Source organism: Brassica rapa, chromosome A05, assembly GCF_000309985.2.
Source record: "Brassica rapa cultivar Chiifu-401-42 chromosome A05, CAAS_Brap_v3.01, whole genome shotgun sequence".
In the NCBI taxonomy this organism is placed as follows: domain Eukaryota; kingdom Viridiplantae; phylum Streptophyta; class Magnoliopsida; order Brassicales; family Brassicaceae; genus Brassica; species Brassica rapa.
The window spans coordinates 20,006,643-20,028,964 of record NC_024799.2 but is presented as its reverse complement, the minus strand read 5'-3'; the positions used below and the strand labels follow the sequence as shown (position 1 = coordinate 20,028,964).

Below are 22,322 nucleotides of genomic sequence, written 5' to 3'. Positions count from 1 at the left end.
GATTGTTCCTCAGTCTTCTTGACATTCTTGTCAATGATTTAGATGACAATGTCAAAACGACGCCACTTTTCTAGATCATAAATTTTGGAAGATGGGACATCATTTCTCTTCCAGAAGAAAGTGAATGATCCATAAAACAAAAATATTTAGTAAAAATAAGAATTGTAAACAATGGATTATACAAGAATTAGATATCATCAGGGGTGGAGGCAGCATATGAGGAGGGGGTCAGCTGACCCCACTACTTTTAAAAAAATATATTGTTTTGTTTTAAGCAAAATTTGTGTTGACCCCACTAAAAAAATAATTTTGATCCCACAAAAATAATTAAAACACTGAAGCTAAAATTTAATCATACAACTAAAATAATTATACTTTATATTATTGAAACTTTGGAGTTATATTAGTTTTAACCTCATTTTTTTATAATTACCCAAAAATATAAAATGCCTAAACATGTTTTGTTATTTTATTCTTTAGTAATATGTTAGTTTAATCCCAAATAGTATTAGGTCTAACTAATTTACAATGTAGAAATATTATAAAACAAGTAAACATAAAAAGAAAATAAAATATATTCTTCTTCTTCGGGAACAGAAGATGACGGCGGACTCCTAACTCGTGCTCTAAAATTATTTTTTAGTTAAATTTTAGGTTGTTTTTTCTAGACATTAAAACTGTCATAAAAAAGTTTCAAGCTATGAGTGTGCGTAGAGTAAAACTGCAATAATCATGTGTATTTTAGAGATAGAGATAGAGTTTTGTTTTTTATTCACTGCTAGCTATTTTTTCTTAAAAACTTTAAAAATACAGAACACTCTAAATAAAGAAGCGGTCATTATACAATCATTTTTTGTTTTAATAAATTTTTACATTCGACAGACAATGGAGTGTGCCTAGAGTATATAGTTTTTTGTGGTATATAAATTTTATTTTTTTTATTTTTTTCCGACCCCTTTACAAAACATTTCTGGCTCCGCCACCACTGGATATCATCATGTAACAACAAATCAGATTCAACAAAAGGGTAGTTAAGTAAGCCACCAGGTACACGTGTTTGAGTAATGATGTGAATGCCAAAGGGAAAGTGCAAGAAATGACTGCTGGCTTGATTCTCATATACTCACAAGAGCCACATTTGGTCTAATATCTAGGCTTGAGTTAGCTTTCCTTGATATAATGCATCGTGTGATAACAAGAAGATATTGTTGGCTAGGTGATTTCAAGATAGATTACATGTGTTGGGCGAAAAAAAAATAGATAGTGGAGTTTTGGCAGAGAGACAAGACAATTAAAGTAAGTGTATGAATGATCCTGAAGAAGGAATGGTTATAATTTATGTATTTTAATATAGATTTTCAAAACCAAACCAAAATACCATTTTCTAAAGAAAACTATCGCAGCTACTACCAAATAAATAAGATAATCTGATATATGGCATAATTTATTTCTGACAAATACATGTCTGTCAGTCATCACTCATGAATTTTCTATAACTTTTGTATACTACATTTATAATACTAATTGATAGATAAATCCAGTATACTAATGTAAACTCTTATGCATGAGCAAGTGCTAAATCCATGAATACGATTGTTAATTGGTAAAAAAATTGTTGTTTATTGTTAATTGGTAATCACATCATTTATAAAGAAGTCTGCATGTACCTTTTACAACAATCTCATTTTTAGGATTTTCATATTTATAAAAGGAAAATTATAATGGATAAAACATATCAAGATCGACATGAAATTGATAGGTCAGTGCAATAATCGCACGTCACTATATCACACTGTGTTGGTTCAAAATTCCAGATAAGAAGTAAAAAGTTTTCTAAAACTACTAGAGTAGTTGAAAACAAAATAGCAGGACCGAGTTGGTCCATCCATTTTTCTCCATGTGTAGAAAACTATTCTCTTTGAAACTACTGCTATCCCTTTAAGCAAACAATTCAGTGTAATAAAAATGGAAAGGGCACAAAGTGCTTTTTTATATTTTTTTTTTTCCATCTGAAGTTATATTATTAATGCATTCAAAGTTTTACAAGAGCCCAAACAGGGAAACAGAGCCGGAGGAAAAACGATATATCCCCGGAAAACAGAGCCGGCGGAACATGAATATATCCCCGGAAGCTAAAGTCCAAACAAGACAACTTTACTAAGCCAAACTAGCCACGAAACTTAAATGACCAAGAGTAATCTGGATAGATTTGAAAGAGTTCAAAACATCATAAGAGAGCCGGAACAGGACCATAGCACCTGAAAGAAGGAAGCTCCAGGATAAACCCTTCCCTATAAGGACCTTTGCACCACAAGCAAACTCCTCGAACCGAAGGAAACAACCATAACTAAGTGCTTTTTTATATTACAAAATTAATATTTCAGATAAAAACATTTTGAGAGAAAAATAAAAGTAAAACAATTGTGGGCCATCATTTTACTTCCACTAACATTATTCCAAAGTTATAAAAATATATCTGTTCGATTTTTCTCTCTCTTGTCCAATCAAAATGTGCATATCAACACATTACTCTCTCTCTTATTCGTGGAATCTAATTATTCCTTTTCAAAAAAAAATTGAATAGCTAAATAAAGAAAGAAACAAAAGCTCCTTTTCGCCATTATTAAATCATCTTTCTCCCTCTCTGAATCAATGAAGACTACTTGAATTATCGATCCCTACATTCTTCTATAACGAATATTTCATGTCTATCTTTTAGTTTTATACATACTATCGTATAACAGAAGCAAGAAAAGACTCATCTAATGTTTGGAGTTAATCGTGTGAAAAGAAAGTAGAAGTCAAATCTCGATAGCAATCTCTATATATAGTTCTTCAGTTACACATTATTTTTTTATAAATCTAAAAAAAATGGGACAGACACTTTTCACTTGTCCGTTAATTGAACTCCCCTCTTCGTTTAAAATGCTAATGATTTTCTTATCAGCAAATCAACGTATATATACGTCAACCGACATCTAATATAATTTTTTCATCTATATATATGAATCTATCTAAAAGTCCCACCAAATGTAGGAGTCCAGAAATCTACTGTAGTATCGTGTGTCACTGGAAACGTGCTCGAAACTGGCACTAAGCACAAGCCTCGACTTCTAAGATCTGGCTCTTCTGATACGTCTAGCTCTTTGGGATGATCACTCTGCATCATTGGTAAATAAAAAGCTAGTTAAACTTCAATAATCCTCTTTGATTGCAAAAGCATCTCGCTACATTGTTTTTTTGGAATAATGTTTTGTCAAATCTTGAAGATGAAGAAACCATTAAATAAATACATGTAATAAAGAACACGAACGAGAGCCATACTCTAATTCAATTGTATAATGATAACAGTAATAATGTACAGAAAACTATACTATTATAAAATAACTACCTGTTGATGCTGTAAAGAAGCTCCACTTTTCATGTATGGGTTGCTCAGAGCCTGAAGTATAATCATTTGCGGGTTTGTACATCAGTAGAAATACAATAACTAACTTATACTAATATTGTGTAGCAAAAGAAAACAAAAAGTTATATACTATAAAAACAAGGGATGGGCAAACTTACAGAAACTTGTTGGTGTAAAAACTTAATGTATTCAATGGCTTCAGAGAGCACTGAGGCTGCGTCAGTCTGACACAAAACCACATGAGATTCAGTAAAACAAAATCTAAGAATTGTATTTCATTCATCATCCCCAAAAATAATATCTATAGAATAACATACTTTATAACAAAAAGAAAGATATACTAATAATGACAGTAGACAAATATACTAATACACACTCATCATCTTTCTGAAAGCTAAAGCAAAAAATTGCAGAGATAGAGAGAGAGTACCTTTCCGAAAGGTGAAACCAATTGTTGGAGCGCAGCGATTCTGTCCCCCATTTTCTCTTTCCTCACCTAATTCAGCAGAAACAAATATTTTAATATAATTAAGCAGAAAAAAACTTAGGAAATCTTGCAATCATGCAAGAATTTGGGGAAGAATGTTTGTATTAATGATATCAAAAGAATACAACTTAGAAAGGGTGCTTATTTTGTGAAAAAAATATATATGGATATGGGTTGTCTAAATCAAAAATATTTTTGGATGGAAATGATAAAACCTAAACGTGTTTAAATTAGGGTTTTGTTTTAATTAACAAAAAGATTCGGTTTTTTTTCTTTGACAAAACCAGGGAAATATTTGTATATTTAAATCATTTATAAAATATCAATGTGCATAAAGATGCCTTTAATAGAGTCCCAAAAAAGAAGCTTTTATTATTTTATCTTTAATAATAAAAGCAAAATATACCTTGAAAGCTGGTGACGGAGACGCTGCTTCGCTCTTAGCCCTTTTCGCCGCCGGTTGATCACCTCCGCCTCTCTTTACATCACTGCTACTCGAATCTCGAATCTCAGATACACTCTGAACCGAAACAATCCATATCTATGTAAAACATCCGTGGATATAACTCGTGCAGCTATATATATAATATATATAAACCTTAGGTTGCTCCTCAAAACTCGGCCGGTGAAGCTGAGGCGGCTGTATCGCCGGAAAAAAGTTCGACGACGCGTCATGTTGAGTAGGACCCACGTTTCCAGCCGTCGCCGCAGGGTTCCAAAACGTCGCGTTGTTAGAGAATCTCAAAGGACTGTGTGGTTTCGGCGGCGAAGATCTTAAAAACCAAGTCGAAGGTAGCGCCGTCGCTATCTGGTCGTAGTTTCCGGTGGAGGAACCGAACTGAGAGTACCCAAGATTTGATTGCTGATGATTCCTCGACGGTTGCTGGTCGGAAGAGCCAGGCAAGTTGTAGCCAGCTCCTTGATGTTGATGGAACATAGCTGAAGAGGAGTTAGGAGTTGTTGATGTTCCGTACATGGTGTTGGTCGAGTTGTCAATAGAGAAACCTTGACATGTCACTGTGCTACTGTCGGTACTTGAGCTCCCATGAGGACTGAACTGAGGGTGATCTGAAAAGAACCCGCGGTTGCTGCTCGTCATGTTTAGCTGCGGTTTGAAATCGTTATTATTGATATGTGGGTCTCGCCACAAAGCTTGGTGGTGAGAGGAATCAGATTCTTGAAGCTGGTAAGACGTTGTGGATGACGTCGTGTTAGCGTTTGCGTTTGAGGTCGCATCTAAATTGAGATTCTCTTGAAGCATCACTCCGAAGCTTGTCTCCGCTTTACTATCTCCTCTTCTTTTGTTCCCCGCAATGAAAAAAACAAAGGACAGAACACACAATCATTAAGTTTATTGTTACACAATGATTCGAACCAAGAAAAAAGGAAACAATCTGAAGACTCACAGGAGAGATTGATTCCATTGATCAACTGGTGATTGTGAAGAAAGCCCTAGACCAATCATCTGTAGATGGTGATCAGTAGCTAACGAATGATGATCTTGATGATGAAGCTTATCATGGAAAACAGCAGAACCACCAGATTCATTTGAGTTTGCTCTCATGGAAGAGGAAGAAGATATTGAGGAAGAAGAAGATACTTTCCACCAGCTTCCAGAGTTTATGAAATCATGATGATCTCCCATCGCTTTTTTTGTTCTCACTATGTGTGTAATATATATATATATATGTTGGTGAGGATCTTAATTTGTTGTGTCTTCTCAGATTGTCCTTCACATGAAATGATGATGAGGATCCACACGAGAGAGATACTTATAGTTGTAAATATTTATCAATTTATATTGGATATTTTTCTTTTTTCTGGTAGGGTTTTCGTTAACTATCTGTGAAGACATCCGATTAATGTTTGGTTGACATTTTTTCAGATGGCTCTCGCTGACTCTTTTGCCCACGTCATACTCAACTTCTCCTTCTTTTTTTGCTTTCTCAAGAAAAATGTTTATGTTACATTGGTTGTCTTTTTTATTTCATAATTTAAAGAATACAGTAGTTCGATTTTTATTCATTTGTTATCTTTTGGTAAAGTTTCCTTTAACTATTGTACAAAATACATAATGTAAGAATAATCAAATCACCTCTCTTAATAACTTTTTTATATTAGTATCATTTATTTCTGGACATTTTGATTTTCGGTTCCGTTTAGTTCATTTAATTTGATGTTCGTTTTTTTTTGTTCTATAGATATATGTTGATTCATTCGGATATTATGAAATTTGGTTCGATTATTTTGGTATTCGGATTACAAGGTTGAGAACAGATTTATATCCAGAAAAGTGGCTTCAGTTATGTATGATTTTCGAATAATTTTGGTTAATTCACCTAAATTTTATTGATAATTTAGGTTTTCTAAAAAAATATCAGATAAATTGTAGTTTTTGGATAAATTTCGAGCAGTTCAGATAATCTGAAATATAGCATTCGGAAAATTTGGGGTTTTAGATTATTTGGTTCACAAATAATATTTTTAGATAATTTGTTATTTTAAACTAAATCTAATTAATATTTTATGTATATAAATTATATTTTAAATATTTCGATATTCATTCAGTTATTGGTTCAATTTCAGTTTTTCGATTCAAAAATATATAATTTCGATTCGATTTGGTTATTTGATTCCGGATATGTCTAGTGGCATATCATTCATTTAATTGTATAGATTCGAAATGACCTTCAGTTCTTTCTTTTTAGGTTTTGTCGTCTTATATCATCATTTATATAGATATTATCATTAATATAATACTAAATTATGAGTAACAATTTTAACATCAAGCGACGAATATTTGAAACACAAGAATACACTGTAAGCGTTTTCTACAAACGAGTCCACGAGGAACATTTTCATCGGCATCATGAGAACAGACACTTCTGTATATATATGTTCATAATAAACAACTTCACAGTTTTTTTTTTTTACTGAATAATAAACAACTTCACAGTTAATACTAAGACCACCACGAACAACTCTCTCCATATCTTTCATGAATTGTTAGGTAAATTTATATCCACTAATACGTACTATTATTTAGCATTTTCTTTAAATCAAACCATCTAGTTTAAAGAACTTTGCATCTATGCCAACTACTTGACCAAAAAGTTTTTTTTGTTCCGTCAACTTCAATTCATTCAGTGAATGAAACGGAATCTAGTTTAAAATATTATTCCCTCTATCATAAATCTAGTGGAGTTTTTAGCATCACGTTTAAAATTATTTTACTATTTAGTTAAAATTAATTAAAATACTCCATCCGTTTTCAAAAGTAAGATTTTCTAAGAGTTTTCACGTTTATTAATAATATAATAAATATTCAAAATTTAATTTACAATTTATTTTTAATACATTTTCCAATAATTATTTATCAATAAAATTAATCAATTCAAATATTCACAATTAATGTTTTTTAAAAGTATACAAAAGTAACTTAAAAAAATTTATTTTTGTGGAATAATAATAAATTCTATAAAATTTTACTTTCGGGAACGGGAACGGAAGGAGTATAACAGTTAACCACAATTAACTTTTGTTTTGTAAGGATCAAACAAGTAACAAATTGACTTTATGAATAAGTGTAAAGGATAAAAATGGAGGCAGGAAGTTGACACAGAATTTGACTTCAGTTTAAACGAGTGTTGGACTGACTAGACCAAGAAACGCGTCACCGTCACGGTCAGTCACAATCAGAGTCACAGACCATTGAAGATATTTTGATTTTCAGTATCTGACGTTTGGCTATGATCCTCACCGTTATATTTTTCCCGGTTACATCAAGTCAACGAGTGGGCTCCACGTGGCGTGCGCGCGTGCTTTGGCTTATGGACCCCACTTGTTCCGTCTCGGAGTCAGAGCCCGAATGTGACACCTCTCTTCTTCTTTTGTTCGGCATCTTTGTCTTAATCTTTGATTAACAAAATTGTATTCTCTTTATGGCTAAAAACAAGTACTAGTATTATATTTAAATACTAGGTTAAGATCCGCGCCTTGCGCGGAATGAATGTTATATATATATAAATTATTTTATATAATTTAATAGTTTAAGTAATTTATAATATTTTAAAAATTAAGTTGTTAATATTTTTTCAAATTTTTTTATCAAAAATAAATTGTTCAAAGTACATTCAAAATTAAGATATTTATGTATTTTCTTATATGACATATAATTTAATTTAAAATGATATATATATATATTTACATTATATATATATATATATATATATATATTTATTTTTAATACTTATTAAATGAGACTTTCAACTTATATGATTTTTTAATTATTTGTATCATGTCATAACAAAAATTTTAAACTATAGATCACAAAATTTGAATGTGAAACTTTTAAAGGTTTTAGTAATTTATACTCATTTTTAAAAATTCAAAATATAACATATAAAGAAAACTTTTTATTTTTATTAAATGGTTACTATGGTTGTTTTATTTATTTTCATAGTTTAAAATTAAACAAATATAATATAAGACACACTTATTTTTATCAAATCTTTATTATTCAAAATAATTAATTGTCATTAGCCATATTAGGTAATTCCGTAATTTTATTTATGGAAATAATAAAGTACATTAATAATGTATTTATGGTTAGTTTAATAAAAAGTTTATTTTATATTTAGATGGACCAACCTATTTCTATAAGGATTCTAAGAATCATTCTAGTGATGACATGTGGCTACAAAAAATGTTGTAATGCTTCTCAAATAATATATAAGGGATTTTATTTCAATATTATTTTACTTTAGCATTAATTAAAATAGTTAATAATAAATTATGTTTCAAATATTACTTTTTGTATTGTTGCCAAAAAAAATATATTACTTTTTGTATTAGTTTTGAAAAAATATTGTAAAATTTCTAAAACAATTTATATATTAAAAGTTAAAACAGATTATAATTTTAATATCCTTGTTTTTTCAATAGTCGTCTCTTTAATCATTTCCTTTTGCCTTACGTTGGTCTCTGTACGCACATTCTCTTCCAATTCTCAACGAGCCCGACAAAGTACAAAGTCACATAGATATTGAATTATGCTTAAACTTTTGCATTAGTATTTGGATTATAGTGAAACCGTGTCTAATATTATCACATACTTTCTTTTACAGCCGCTAAAAGTTAGTTTGCAATTTGCATGATCCTGTTCTTTTCTAAAAACATATACATTCTTTAGAAAAACAAATTTCAGTTACCTTTTTACGTTTTACACTAGATCAGTTCAGTCACTGGTCCATATGACCTGGTTTTTTCATTGAAGTATTTGAATAACTATTTGCAACACGAGTTAACAACTATACATAGCACCAGTTAGTTTATTTGCATTTTCTTATTGAAGTGTTCAATTCTCATTCTTTAAGATAGCACCATGTTGAAAATAATTTACTTACTAACATTGAAGTGCTCATAAATTAGTCATGTCTTCCTTTCAAATTTGAAAACTGTTGTATTGGTACTTCATTTGGGGAAGAAAAAAAAGAACAGAGTATGTTAAAAAAAGTACTAATAATTACTTATTACATTATGATTTCCGTGTAGAAAAAAAAGAAGAAGATAGAGCTCCACGGTTGTATGCCATTTACTTGGTGATCTACTGATTTGAATTCCCCTTATAAGAAAAAGGTTCAAGTGGCGTTTTACCCCTAAATCAAACTTCATTCGCCAATTTTCCATCATTAGTCGGTTTGGGTTTCCACTTAGTTTTAACTGTTTAAAGTTGTAAAGATAAAACATTTTTTTTCAAATAATTCATTTTTACAAGTGAAGCACTTGTCAAAACTTATTTCATTTTCCGCAAAACCCATTTTCTTTTAGTGTTTTGTTCGCCGCATTACTCACAGAGAAAAAAAAAACAAGTATCACAAATCGACTATAGATATAAGAAAATGATATATGCATAAGTCAAGGGAAATGAAATGGTTATATTCTATAGCACACATGCGTGAAGCTTGAACTCAAGAGTATTTGAATTTATAATGCTTTGCTATTGTGTCTATTACACCACTAGATTTCAACTCATCTTGATGTACACATACTAATTTGCTTATTAATATCCAATTGCATTGTTTACAATGTTGTTCTCTATACTTTGACTACTGCACTATAATAAACTTGTGTTACAACTGCTTACGGAGAACAGCGACAGATGACAGTGGAATAAACTAAATTTGTGTTTCCTAATGGTACTTATATTGATTATGTATTCCATAAATTACAGTTACGTGCTAGATTATGTCATACATGCTATTCGGTTCATATTATTTTTTTGACTATCCAAACATCGTACGTAGCTTTCTCCTATATATTGTATACGCATTTTAATTTGTAGTTTTATTCAGGCAACGTATGATCATTCGTCTATACATATATTTTGAGGGGAAGTCTGATTTTTCAATACTGGATGTAGATTGTAGACTGAGGTAGAGAAAAAACGTCAGAATGACATAAGCATGTGGTGTGATGTAAAAAGACAAAAAAAAAAAAAAAAAAAAAACTCACACATGGAAGAAGATGAACATGTAAATTGTACAGTGAGGGTTTGAGAAAGCAAAAAAAAAAAACATGAGAGAAAAAGACTGTCGCTGAGACAAACCCACACGGCCATTCTCATGGCCTTCCATCATCCCATCATCGACTACTTCTATTTCCTTAACTTTTTATTTTTGATCCGTTGAATTTTATAGTATCTTCCTCTTTTCAGACGGAAATCAAATCAGATTTTCAATTTCTGAGAGTAAGACTACATACTCAAAGATTATCAGAGTAACATGTAACATACACAAATATACTATGCATTCTAATGCGTAATGATGTTTCTATCTTTCAAAAGAAAAATCTTATTACCAGATCATGCATTTTATATATGATAAACGAAATATTACATCGACAAAAGAAAAACTCGAAACTATTAAATATATTGTTTATAAAAAATTATCTAACGATAAATATATCATTATATGAATTTGTGTTCCAACCCTAATCCCCCACGATCTCTTTCTTTAAATAAAGGGACCCTTAAATAAATAAGTTAACATTCATTTTTTGTCGGCATAAATTAACATTCTAAGAAGGGTTCATGCATGTTTTCATATTAGAATACAGTAGATGTTGACAAAAAAAAAAGAATACAGTAGATAATTTCGTAAAGTTAAAAAGTTAAGGGTAACAAGGTAAAGGTAAATGTTTATATAGTCCAAAACGATCATCATCATTACGCCAATGACCAAAGGATATAATTGATTAGATCTCGACCGTCATAATTTTTTGGTTTGTAAAATATTTGTGTACACACACACTAATGCTCTCAACTTTTCTTGTCGCCTCGGTTTGACGTTCATCTCACAATTCGTCCTTTTAAGTCAACCTCTGAGTGATTTAATTGTTTCCACGTTCTGTGTGTTTGCTTCAGTATTTTATTCCTTTGACTTAGGTTTATCCTTTAATTGTAGGGGTATATATTTGCAGGATGTTTCTAGTTGTGCCAAAAATTATATGCATTCATAAAATAGATAATATCACTACAAAAAAAGGTAGTTTTACATTATTTATTTTGAATATGTGCATTAGTTATAAATGATGTAAAAGAATTTTATATCACTTAAAAAAGTGATTCTGAAAACAGATGCAAATAATTTAGATCAATTTGTTTTTTTATCAAAACTGAAATATTAAATTCAGTGAGATGCATGGTGCAAAATGATGTATTATTCCAAGTAAAACATTAGATAAGCATCACATTTGAAGTGACGGGTCTTCATATATTTTCCACTATCATCAACTATTTTTACATATATGATTAACTGCGTTATAAATATATACGTACATGTAGACAAAAAGGTCTTATATAGTTAATTTTTTTTTTCAAATTGAGACGAGATTAGTAAAAATGGTATAGGTAGAGCCTGGGTAGATATTTTCGAGACGAAGAAGCGAAGTTGTACCCTTCATATTGACGTCAACGGTTATATGCATCTAAACTATTAGAACTGAAGTACAAATAAATCTTAATCCTTAGTTTTCCACAAATATTACATACCTATGCCACCACCTTATAAATATCAACTTCTATAAAAATTGTTAAGAAATTGTCTAATATTTAGCTACCTAATAACTTTAGAAGATATGCAATCATTCATTTATTTAAAAAATCAAAAAGTTAATTTTGCAATCTATAAAAACTATAAAATAGTCAGATTAATTTATTGGTTTATTAAAAATTAAATTGATCAACATGGTTTAAATTTTTCAGAATAATAAAACTAACTAAGTTATATTTAATTAATTAGTATCTTCTAATTTAATTAGTACAATAATGTATGTATTTAATTTTTAAACGTTTACAAAAATTAAAAATAAATATCCGTGCAGAGGCACGGGTCAAGATCTAGTTAGTTAATTAATTATTAAATCAATGAAAACTCACATATTTGCTTTCACCAATTTCAGTTTCTCCTCTCCGTGATTTCGCAACATATAAAGAGAAATATTTAGGTTTACCTCCTAGGTAAACTATTAAATTCACCCCACTTTTAATATCTAATCAAAGTACCACATAGATTAATAAATTAAAAATATCAAATTAAAATAAAATAGCTAAAAAAATAACGTCAATTTTAACGATGCTAACGAAGTTAACACCGCTAGCTAAACCCTAAATCATAAAATCTAAATCTAAACTCAAATTCTACATCTTAAACCCAAACTTTAGACCCTAAACCATAACTCAAACTTCAGACTCTAATCCAAACTCTATTCCCTAAACCCCAAGCCCTATACCCTAAACCCAAACCATAAAATCTAAACTCTAAATCCTAAATCCAAGCCCTAGATCCTAAACCCAAAAGCTAGACTCTAAACCCAAACTTTAAACCTTAAAGGAACAACATCAACATCAGCTCAAACTTTTAGGATATAGAGTTTGGGTTTTGTTTAGAGTTTACAGTTTGGATTTAGGGTCTAGGGTTTGGGTTTAGAATTTATGATATAGAGTTTGGGTTTAGGGTTTGGATTTTGGGGTCCAGAGTTTGGATTTAGAATTTAGACTTAGAATTTAAGATTTAGAATTTATGATTTAGAATTTAGGGTTTAGCTAACAGCATTAGCATCGTTAAAATTACCGTAATTTTTTCAGTTTTTTTTTAATTTTTAATTTTTGATTTACTAATTTATGTGGCATTTTGATTGGTTATCCGAGGAGAAATGAATTTAAATATTCACCTAGGAGATGAACTTAAGTATTTTTCATATATAAATATATTATTATATAACAATGGATATGCACATAATAATCCACATAGGCCATAATCAGTTAGCCATACATCGATCTTTTTTATAATACCAAAAAGAACGTCTTATACATGCCTTGTAAAAGAAGTAAAAGTATGTTTTGGAGGATGCTTCTGCAAATGTAGAATCATCAATTTGCATAGATATTATGGTATATTTGAAAAAAAACATAGTAACAAAATCTTCAGTAACATAGATATAGATCCGACGGATACTTTAAAGTTGGTAGAAACAAAGTCTTTACTTTGGACAGAGGCTCAGTCCTCAGTTACATAGAGGATGGTCAAAAATTCGGCGATAGAAAACACACCTTTACCGATCATATTAGGAAGATAGTGTTTTACAGATGGTCATGGAATGATCATAAATATTATTCCAGGACCAAGATGGTATAACACGTTAGAAGGTTTTGACGAGGAGCTTATGAAGATTCTTAAAAATAAAAAATGCGGCAGTCGTTAATTCCACGTAAGTAGAAATCATCGTAAAGACCTCGTAATAAAAAATGCGGGCCTCGTTCATTCCTCGTGAAAATAAAGTGGGCCTCGCTAATTCTTCGTAAATTAACGATGATGTTACGAGAAAACGAAACGGGAATAAATTGGTTAGCCGTGATTAAAGTTACACCTCGTAGACAAATCATCAGTGGAGAAGAACCACCATTGCAAGAAGAACAGATAGATGAAGTCGAGGTACCTGAACAACAAATTGATGACATCCTTCTCATTGATCCGCATAATCATGAATACGAAGATCTTACCGACGATGCCACAGACGAAACTGTTGAAGACGAGTTTAATGAAAATGATGATGTTTCTAGTGATGACGAGAATGTCGATGTATCCGATTGATGTATATGTGTTTTAATATGATTGATTTTCAGACTTAATGCATGTGATTTTATGGATTTAATCATGGAAATCTATATATATAATTTGATTTTGTGTAATGGGGTTTGAATTAGAAAGAAGAGATTGAGATTATTAGTTAAGGAATTGTGGTTTTAGAATTTGGGGTTTGGAATGGATAGAAGAGATTGAGGTTAAAAGGAGGATGGGGTTGGTTTGGAATATATGAAGTAGAAGATAAGGAAGATGTGGTTTGGGGTTTCAGATTTCAGGGATTTAAACATAAACGTAGTTATTTCCTCGTAAATTAGCAAGGAGCTTACGACGATTCTTAAAAATAAAGAATGTGACAGTCGATAATTCCACGTAAGCAGAAATCTTTGTAAAGACCTCGTAATAAAAAAATGCAGGTCTCGTTCATTCCTCATAAAAATAAAAGCGGGCCTAGCTAATTCTTCGTAAATTAACGACGATGTTACGAGGAAACAAAACGGGAAAAATTGGTTAGCCGTGATCAAAGTTACACCTCGTGGACGAATCATCAGTGGAGAAGAACCACCGTTGCAAGAAGAACAAATAGATGAAGTCGATGTACCTGAACAACAAATTGATGACATCCTTCTCATTGATCCGCATAATCATGAGTACGAAGATCTTACCGACAATGCCACGGACGAAGCTGTTGAAGACGAGTTTAATGAAAATTATGATGTTTCTAGTGATGACGAGAATGTCGATGTATCCGATTGATGTATTTGTGTTTTAATATGATTGATTTTCAGACTTAATGCATGTCATTTGATGGATTTAATCATGGAAATCTATTTATATAATTTGATTTTTGTGTAATGGGGTTTGAATTAGAAAGAAGAGATTGAGATTATTAGTTAATGAATTGTGGTTTTAGAATTTGGGGTTTGGAATGGATAGAAGTAATTGAGGTTAAAGGGAGGATGGGGTTGGGGCTTGGAATATATGAAGTAGAAGATAAGGAAGATAAGTAAGATGGAGTTTGGGGTTTCGGATTTCAGGGATTTAAACATAAACGTAGTTATTTCCTCGTAAATTAACGAGGATCTTACGACAATTCTTTAAAATAAAGAACGTGGCAATCGTTAATTCCACGTAACCAGAAATCATCGTAAAGACCTCGTAATAAAAAAACACGGGCCTCGTTCATTCCTCGTAAAAATAAAGGGTAATTCCACCCAGTAGACACAAAAAAACAAAATTCACTAACTAACTAAAAACACCCCTTCTCTCCTACTTTCTCTTCATATCTCTCTCTACTCTCTCTCTAAAAATTTAATTTCACTTTTTTTTGGTTATTTAGCAAATAAGCCCAAAAATAAAAGTGGGCCGCGCTAATTCCTCGTAAATTAACAACGATGTTACGAATAAACGAAACACGGGTCTCGCTAATTCCTCGTAAATAAAAACACGGACCTCGCGAGTTCCTCGTAACTTTACGAGGAATTTACGACGTTTCATAATTTTCTATATATACATGTGAGTTCTCACTTCCCATTTCGTCTCAACTTCCTCTCCCTTCAGTAGCTATGGTGCGCTTTCTGTTTTCTCTCTAATTTGATTAGTTTAGGTAGATTAGGTGGTTAATGTAGGGAATTTAATAGTTTTACGGATTTTATGTTAATTTGTGTTGATTAGGTGGTTAATGTAGGGAATTTAGTTAGATTTATAGAATTGGTTAATTATAGAATTTGTTAATTATAGAATTTGTTAATTACTGTTGATGTTAATTTTAGGCGAGTCATCATCCGACACACACACCGACGCGGTTGTAGAGAGGAGGAATTAGGAATTCTGCCGGGCGATGAACGACCCTTAGTTTTTTTCATTGGTTGTATTATAAATTCAAAAATTATTTATGTATAAAATATTTTTGTATTCAATTTTCTTTTTAAATTAGATTTTTATTAAATAATTAAATAAATTTTATTATTTTTTTAAATTTGGAAAATATTAAGTCGAAGTAAATTTGTAGCTAAATTACGACAACCTTACGTGGAAATTTTACGAGGAATTAACGAGTAAAAGATTTACGTCAACACTACGAGGAAAGATTAACGAGTACTTGATGTGGAAACATTTACGTGTTATTTACGAGGAAATGTTTTCGAGGTATTTACGAGGAAATGTAGCGTCCCCCTTATGTGGAAGGGTTACGTGGTTTTTACGATGAATACTTTGCTTCGTCTTTACGAGGAAATGTTTTCTCGCCGACGAATTAGCGAGGAAATATGTGTTACGACGAATGAATAACGACGAAACGTGTTTCCTCGCTAATTCCTCGTAAAGCTGATTTTATGACGAATTTACTACGAATTCCGCTGTCATTAATGTTGTGTTTTCTTGTAGTGATTATATTATATTTATGTATCATAGAATAGAATTGTTTCAAAACATTCAATATATCTCCCTCTCTTCCTTCCTCCCTCCTTCAAAGAAATTGCATTCTTTATACACCACTTTCTTCATAATTAGGTAAATACATGGATGTACTGTGTTGAACTGTTTAACTTAGGACGCATCTGCTCCTATCTTTAATCATATATGTCTATGGAAACCGAAGAGATAAAGAGTTTTTTTTGGCTAGTATACCAACATTGTGCGGCCCAAAGAAACATTGTTCAAGACAGATTGTTAATTTCATCATAGTTTTAGAATTTTTGCCCAATTGACTTTTTTTCCTATATATCCACATATTATACTATATGGCCACAAATTATAGAAGAGTTACTAACACTCAAAGACAATTTTGATGTTTTTATTACAATAAAAGACAGTTTGAGCTACTGAGGTACTTTCTTATAACTAAAACCAAATAATTGGTAACTAAGTTAATGTATGTGACTAAGAAGATCCCACAATTAACAACTTGCATTATTTCTCTTTCCTTTCTATCTAATCATTACCATGTTTTTTTTTCCTTTGGAGAAATATGTTCGACTTTTTCATTTTTTCCTTGTAACATACATTATTTTTTGCAAATCATTACTTTTCACTATCATATTTTTTTCTTTTATTTTATGTATCACTAATTTACTTTTTTTTTTATGCAGTATCTATAGATCCAAAAAGTCAATACGTAGAAGAGGCAAAAGGATTTAGAACCTCCGTAGAGTGATTTCTTCAACTCAAAACCGAATATTCCGGTTGCCTCCTGTAACCGGCTCTCTCTCTCCGCCTCCGTCGACTGAAACGTCTACCTCCATCTCGTCTATGTCTCCTCGTTGCCTCTTTCTCGTCGCCACCTCTTCCTCGTCGCCGCCTCTTTCTCGTCGCCATTGTTGCAAAAGCTTGATGGGCAACAATGGCCAGTTTTAGCTTTATTGCACATTTGGTCCCTAGAAATTTAAATATATTCATTTCTGATCTAAAAGTTTTTGATTTGCAAATATACCCTTTTAAATTGATATCAAATTTTTTAATTGTGCAGACCATACCTTCCATAATTACAGGAACGGATATGTTTATGTTTTTCGTGTACATTGGTACATGATGGTATGTATACAATGCTTAAAAAACAAAATCTACCACTATATTTATACAAGTTTCAACTATTGTACACTACCATATACGTTGTACACATGTACATCATCAACTTTTAATGTACACATGTACACTAACGAATGTACAGAACTTTACAACATATTGGACATCTAACATAAATCTCAAACATATGTATACATGTACACGAGTACATAATGTCAACGTACATATGTACATGTGAAAGAGAGAATTTTGTCTTTGTAAGTGTAAGGATAAGGAAGTGTGGTTTACGTGAATGGAAAGAGTTCTCATTTTTTGAGTGAAGCTTAGTTTAGGTCTTGATACCATATGTGTTGATATTATATTTCCTACCTTTTCTATGTAACATGTGTACAAGTATTTTTGTATACATATGTACAATATTATATATTATTTGTATACACATAATCATAATCGTGGATGTGTACATAATGTTAGTGTACACATGTTTGTGTACACGAGTACATTAGATGACTACGTGGATGTGTACATAATGTTAGCTTTATGTCATAACTCATAACGTAATTATATGAAATAACACTGATTATATGACAAAATAACACTGATTATATCACAGGAGCTAAAATAAAATTTGAAATTTTGAGGACGAAATTGAAGAGCAATCTACACATTTAAAAAGTGAGGTCAAAATCAAAATGAAACAAAAGTTGAGGGACTATACATGCAAAAATGCCAAAAATGCCAAAATGATGCAATAGTTGAGATATACATCACCGTTACAGTACCATCAAAAATATATCTTGATATATCTCAAAAGATAGACAAAATAATGTGAATAATAAATAAATATTATTTTTTTGGAAAATATAAACTGAAAGAGAAAATTTTATTTTATAAAGAAGATGCAAAGCTTAGGAGGGAGAAGATTATGATAAAGGAGTATATGAATCTATTTTATTGTGGTTGTGGTCAAATCCCGTCAAAAAAAATATATATTAAATATAATATCTTTAACTACAAATTCATTTAGTTAGTTTTTTAGGTGAAAAGTGAATTTGGTTAGCAATAACTATCCTAATAGCATAAACTGCTCTAGTAATATAAACTTGAAAACTGCCAATGTAATTGTTTCATTATAGAATGATAATTTTTTTATATTATTTGTACTACATCAATAATTTTGTTCTTTCACATTCTATATTATACACTTAAACATCTACGAATAAATATTCTCTTTCATATTAGACATTGCTTAAATGACTTTGAACTCTACAAATAAACAATACTAATATAACTAATTTTATTTTATAGTTGTATTTATATTTGAAACAGACTATTCTATATCGTTTGTATAAGTAGAATGGTATTTGGTTATTGTGTTTGTAATGCAAACGCTCACGCGCTTCTGAAAGAGTAAAATATGGAGTATATTGATGTGCTAAATTGACACACATTCCAAGATATGGTTATTTTGTTAATTTCTTTGCTACTATGGTCATCTCACGAATTCAACCTATTATTTACATACTATACTACTAATATTCTAATAAGTAATATAAGCCGCCCAGAAGCACTAAGACGCAACACGCAAGCAGAATAAGAAGAGTTGAAGGAATTAAAAACAGCTAAGACTTCCACTTGGGCAGATCGAATGGATGTGTTGTCCGTCTTAATATGTCTTCTAAAAGTCATAACGTGACAAAACCCCTTTTCTAATATAATATTAATATCTTAATTCTTTCAACTACCTTATGATATTGAATATATTAGTTAATTAATCATAATCTCCGCACTTAATTCGTCGATTGCTTCATTATTATTTTTTATTTATTCTCCGCCGTACTTGCTTATTCTAGTAGCATATCTTACCCTTCACAAATGTTATGATTAATTGATTATTACATTATTTTATATTTTAAACCTATATGTGATATTAAATATTATGTAAAAGCTACATTAAGGTCAGTTAGTGGTAGAGTTAATATCCATATTGATGACTTCTACCTTCGGATAATTCAAGTTTTGATTTGTTGGTAGATATGTTAAAAAATGTGTGTTTCTCTTGGAATTTTCATGATTAATAGTCTTTGTTTAAAGGAAAACGTAACAGTCTAAGACTAATATAATCTATTCCTATTACTACAAGAAAACAAACCCCAACCTCGTTATTCCTTAATTTATTATGTAAGTCTAACCTAACCCTAATTAGTAATTTAACATTTTTACCAAAATAACCCTAATTCATACTATGTGACTATCCTCGGCTTAGCCATTGTTTAAAAGTTTTCTGATTTCACTTTTGTTTTTAATAATTTCGAGAATGTTAAAACGTTATATAGTTAAAATTTTAATATATCATAACTGCGATATTGTCCTAGTGGTTATAAAAACTAATTGATAATAGGATTTTTTTAGTTAAGCGTACCTCTGAACAGAAGTATGAACTTACATATCAGTTTCGGAAAAAAAAGTATGAACTTACATACTTATATTCGTTTAAGTAACATCTTAATTTGTTATTTAAATATATCCTGAAAATAATTACTTAAGTGGAAAGATTAATAATCGAGTTGATAATTTATCAATACACCTAATGTATTCATCGTCACCAACTTTCCCACCCGTCCTAGCCCCACGGAGATGTAGACCAAATCATAATCCTTCTTTCTAGAGGTCATTAACGATTTCTGTTTTTAAATTAGTATAATAGGGGTTGACATATATACAAAAACATGTTCACCCCTCCTAATAACATCTTATCTGATTGTGACTCTCTCTGATAATACGTATGAAATCAAAATACCAGTTCAGATTTTTAATTGTGTGTGTAATATACAAAGTAAATGCTATCCATGATGTATTTTTATGGGAATTTCATTTGACATAACATTCATATATTTAACTTTTTATTTTTTAATTTATCGTTTAAAAAAAATCTTAAAATATTATTTTTCATAAATAAAATAAAAGAGAAATTATAAGTTAAACGAGACTGTCAGATTATGTTTTGTAACAAATTAAAGTGGTTGTATCCCCTGATTACTCGTGTAAAGTTAAATCAGTTATCAATACATTTGATAAAAAACTTATTTGATAATTTGGTGGTTTTGATTGGTGACCACCGTTAGATGAATGAAAAAGATAAACAGAATGAAAAATAAATTTTCATTTGAGAAACTGAAAAGAAAAGTTTGTTTATTTTGTTCATCATTAGGATTGCAGACGAATTTTTGCTTTTATATTTATTTTTCCATAAAAAATTTAGAGAAAAAATGGGATCCACATATTAATAATTTGACCAAAATTTTAACCTAATTAATATAAATTTTGAGGAACAAAGAATTTACCATAATTTTTTCATTTCAACATAATCACCAATTGAAGCAGTATTTTAGTTGCAGTGACTCGTAAATTAATGAGGTTGAGTTACTTCTCAGAAATATCGGGTAAAAATATGTAAATGGATATTTGTGGAAAAATGAAAACTTTAAGTGGTCTTTAAAAAACATTAAAGTATGACAGGAACTTACAAGTCAACAAAGAAATAAATATGTAATATCATATCCTTAAGAATAGGAGTAGACATATTAATTTACTTATTTTTTTCCCTAGTGCTTTCAAATTTGTTTTTGTTATGAACAGCCACGAATTAAGCAAAAAGACAATAGAGAACAAAACGTATTGAGGCAAATATCTTTTTAGGATTTTCTATTATTGTGTGAATGAATAATCTTACAAACTCTTAAACCCATATTTATAGCAGCCTCAAAAACTGATTTTTTTATCCTTTAAAAATATATACTTATCTAGAAAAAATAAATTTCCTAAACCTACAAAAAACATACCGTACTTTTACTGGTGCACAGAGATCTAAAACACACAGATGCATCAGTTTTTCGAATAATTCATCTTATCAATAAAACAACAATATAAGATTGACAACAAACCAAAAAAAAACGAAAAGGTTTACAACAAAACATCATAGAAGTGATATATATGGACAACCATTCGGGACATATCTCTCCGAACATTCTCCCGATCTCTATTGTTTGGGCAGGCTCATTCTCATTCAAATCACTATTTCTTAAAAGGTAGGTACGAATCTTGAATTAATCTTTCAAAACCATATTTTCCAAATTAGATTAGTTTTTATCTAATATTTTAAATATCTAACATATAGTATACAATAATTGGTGCATATACATGTGTATCAATATCAATTACTTTTTTCAAAAGCCGCTGCTAAGTTTCAATATTATAGAGCTAGACTAGTATAGTTTTTTTTGTAACACATTCTTCATTAATAACTTAAACTGTCGATTTGTAGCTGAATATATAACGTCTAGTGAAATTTATATGATTGCAGTTTTAACTAAGAGAAAATATCATTTGCGACGATAAACCAACTTCTAACATATAGACTAAAACGTATAGCACTAGACTATTCGTTGATGATATAACATTCATATTTTCAATTTCAATCGTCATCAATATGTGAAAAATTTGTAAGAGCACTGCATAAGATCATATTAAGTTGTCGTGATCGGATGATAGCAATACCTCATTTTTGCATCATAAAATATAATGAATTAAGAAAAATATTTTATTAACAAAATAATATATTTTATTGACAAACAGACAAAAACATTTCTTTACTCCAAAAGGGAAAAAAAGGACTGATGATAACAATACGAAGAGAGCAAATAATGGAGACACTTTTTGTTATACTTTTCTCGATCTGCCATGATGATTGATTATATTCTTG

The 22,322-nt window shown here is 30.4% G+C and overlaps 1 protein-coding gene and 1 long non-coding RNA gene across 3 annotated transcripts; one reads left to right on the top strand and one right to left on the bottom strand.

Annotated features, from left to right (window-relative positions):
- Positions 1-2,782: 2,782 nt before the first annotated feature.
- LOC103869298 (transcription factor bHLH123) lies at positions 2,783-7,868 on the bottom strand. Of its 2 annotated transcripts, none has more exons than XM_009147357.3 (7): positions 5,303-7,868; positions 4,495-5,191; positions 4,303-4,416; positions 3,840-3,905; positions 3,568-3,633; positions 3,392-3,442; positions 2,783-3,160 (listed from the first exon to the last, which is right to left on the bottom strand). In XM_009147357.3, exons 1-7 carry the CDS (start codon positions 5,539-5,541, stop codon positions 3,011-3,013), a joined length of 1,383 nt encoding a protein of 460 aa, XP_009145605.2. In that variant the 5' UTR covers positions 5,542-7,868; the 3' UTR covers positions 2,783-3,010. The 2 variants fall into 2 exon arrangements, with proteins under 2 accessions (XP_009145605.2, XP_009145606.2); XM_009147358.3 differs by having other exon boundaries at positions 4,495-5,194; positions 5,303-7,859.
- A 772-nt stretch (positions 7,869-8,640) lies between these two features.
- On the top strand, positions 8,641-21,534 carry LOC117134162. The gene is made up of 2 exons (XR_004458336.1): positions 8,641-21,188; positions 21,450-21,534. It is a non-coding gene; the product is annotated as an uncharacterized LOC117134162 (long non-coding RNA).
- Positions 21,535-22,322: the final 788 nt, after the last annotated feature.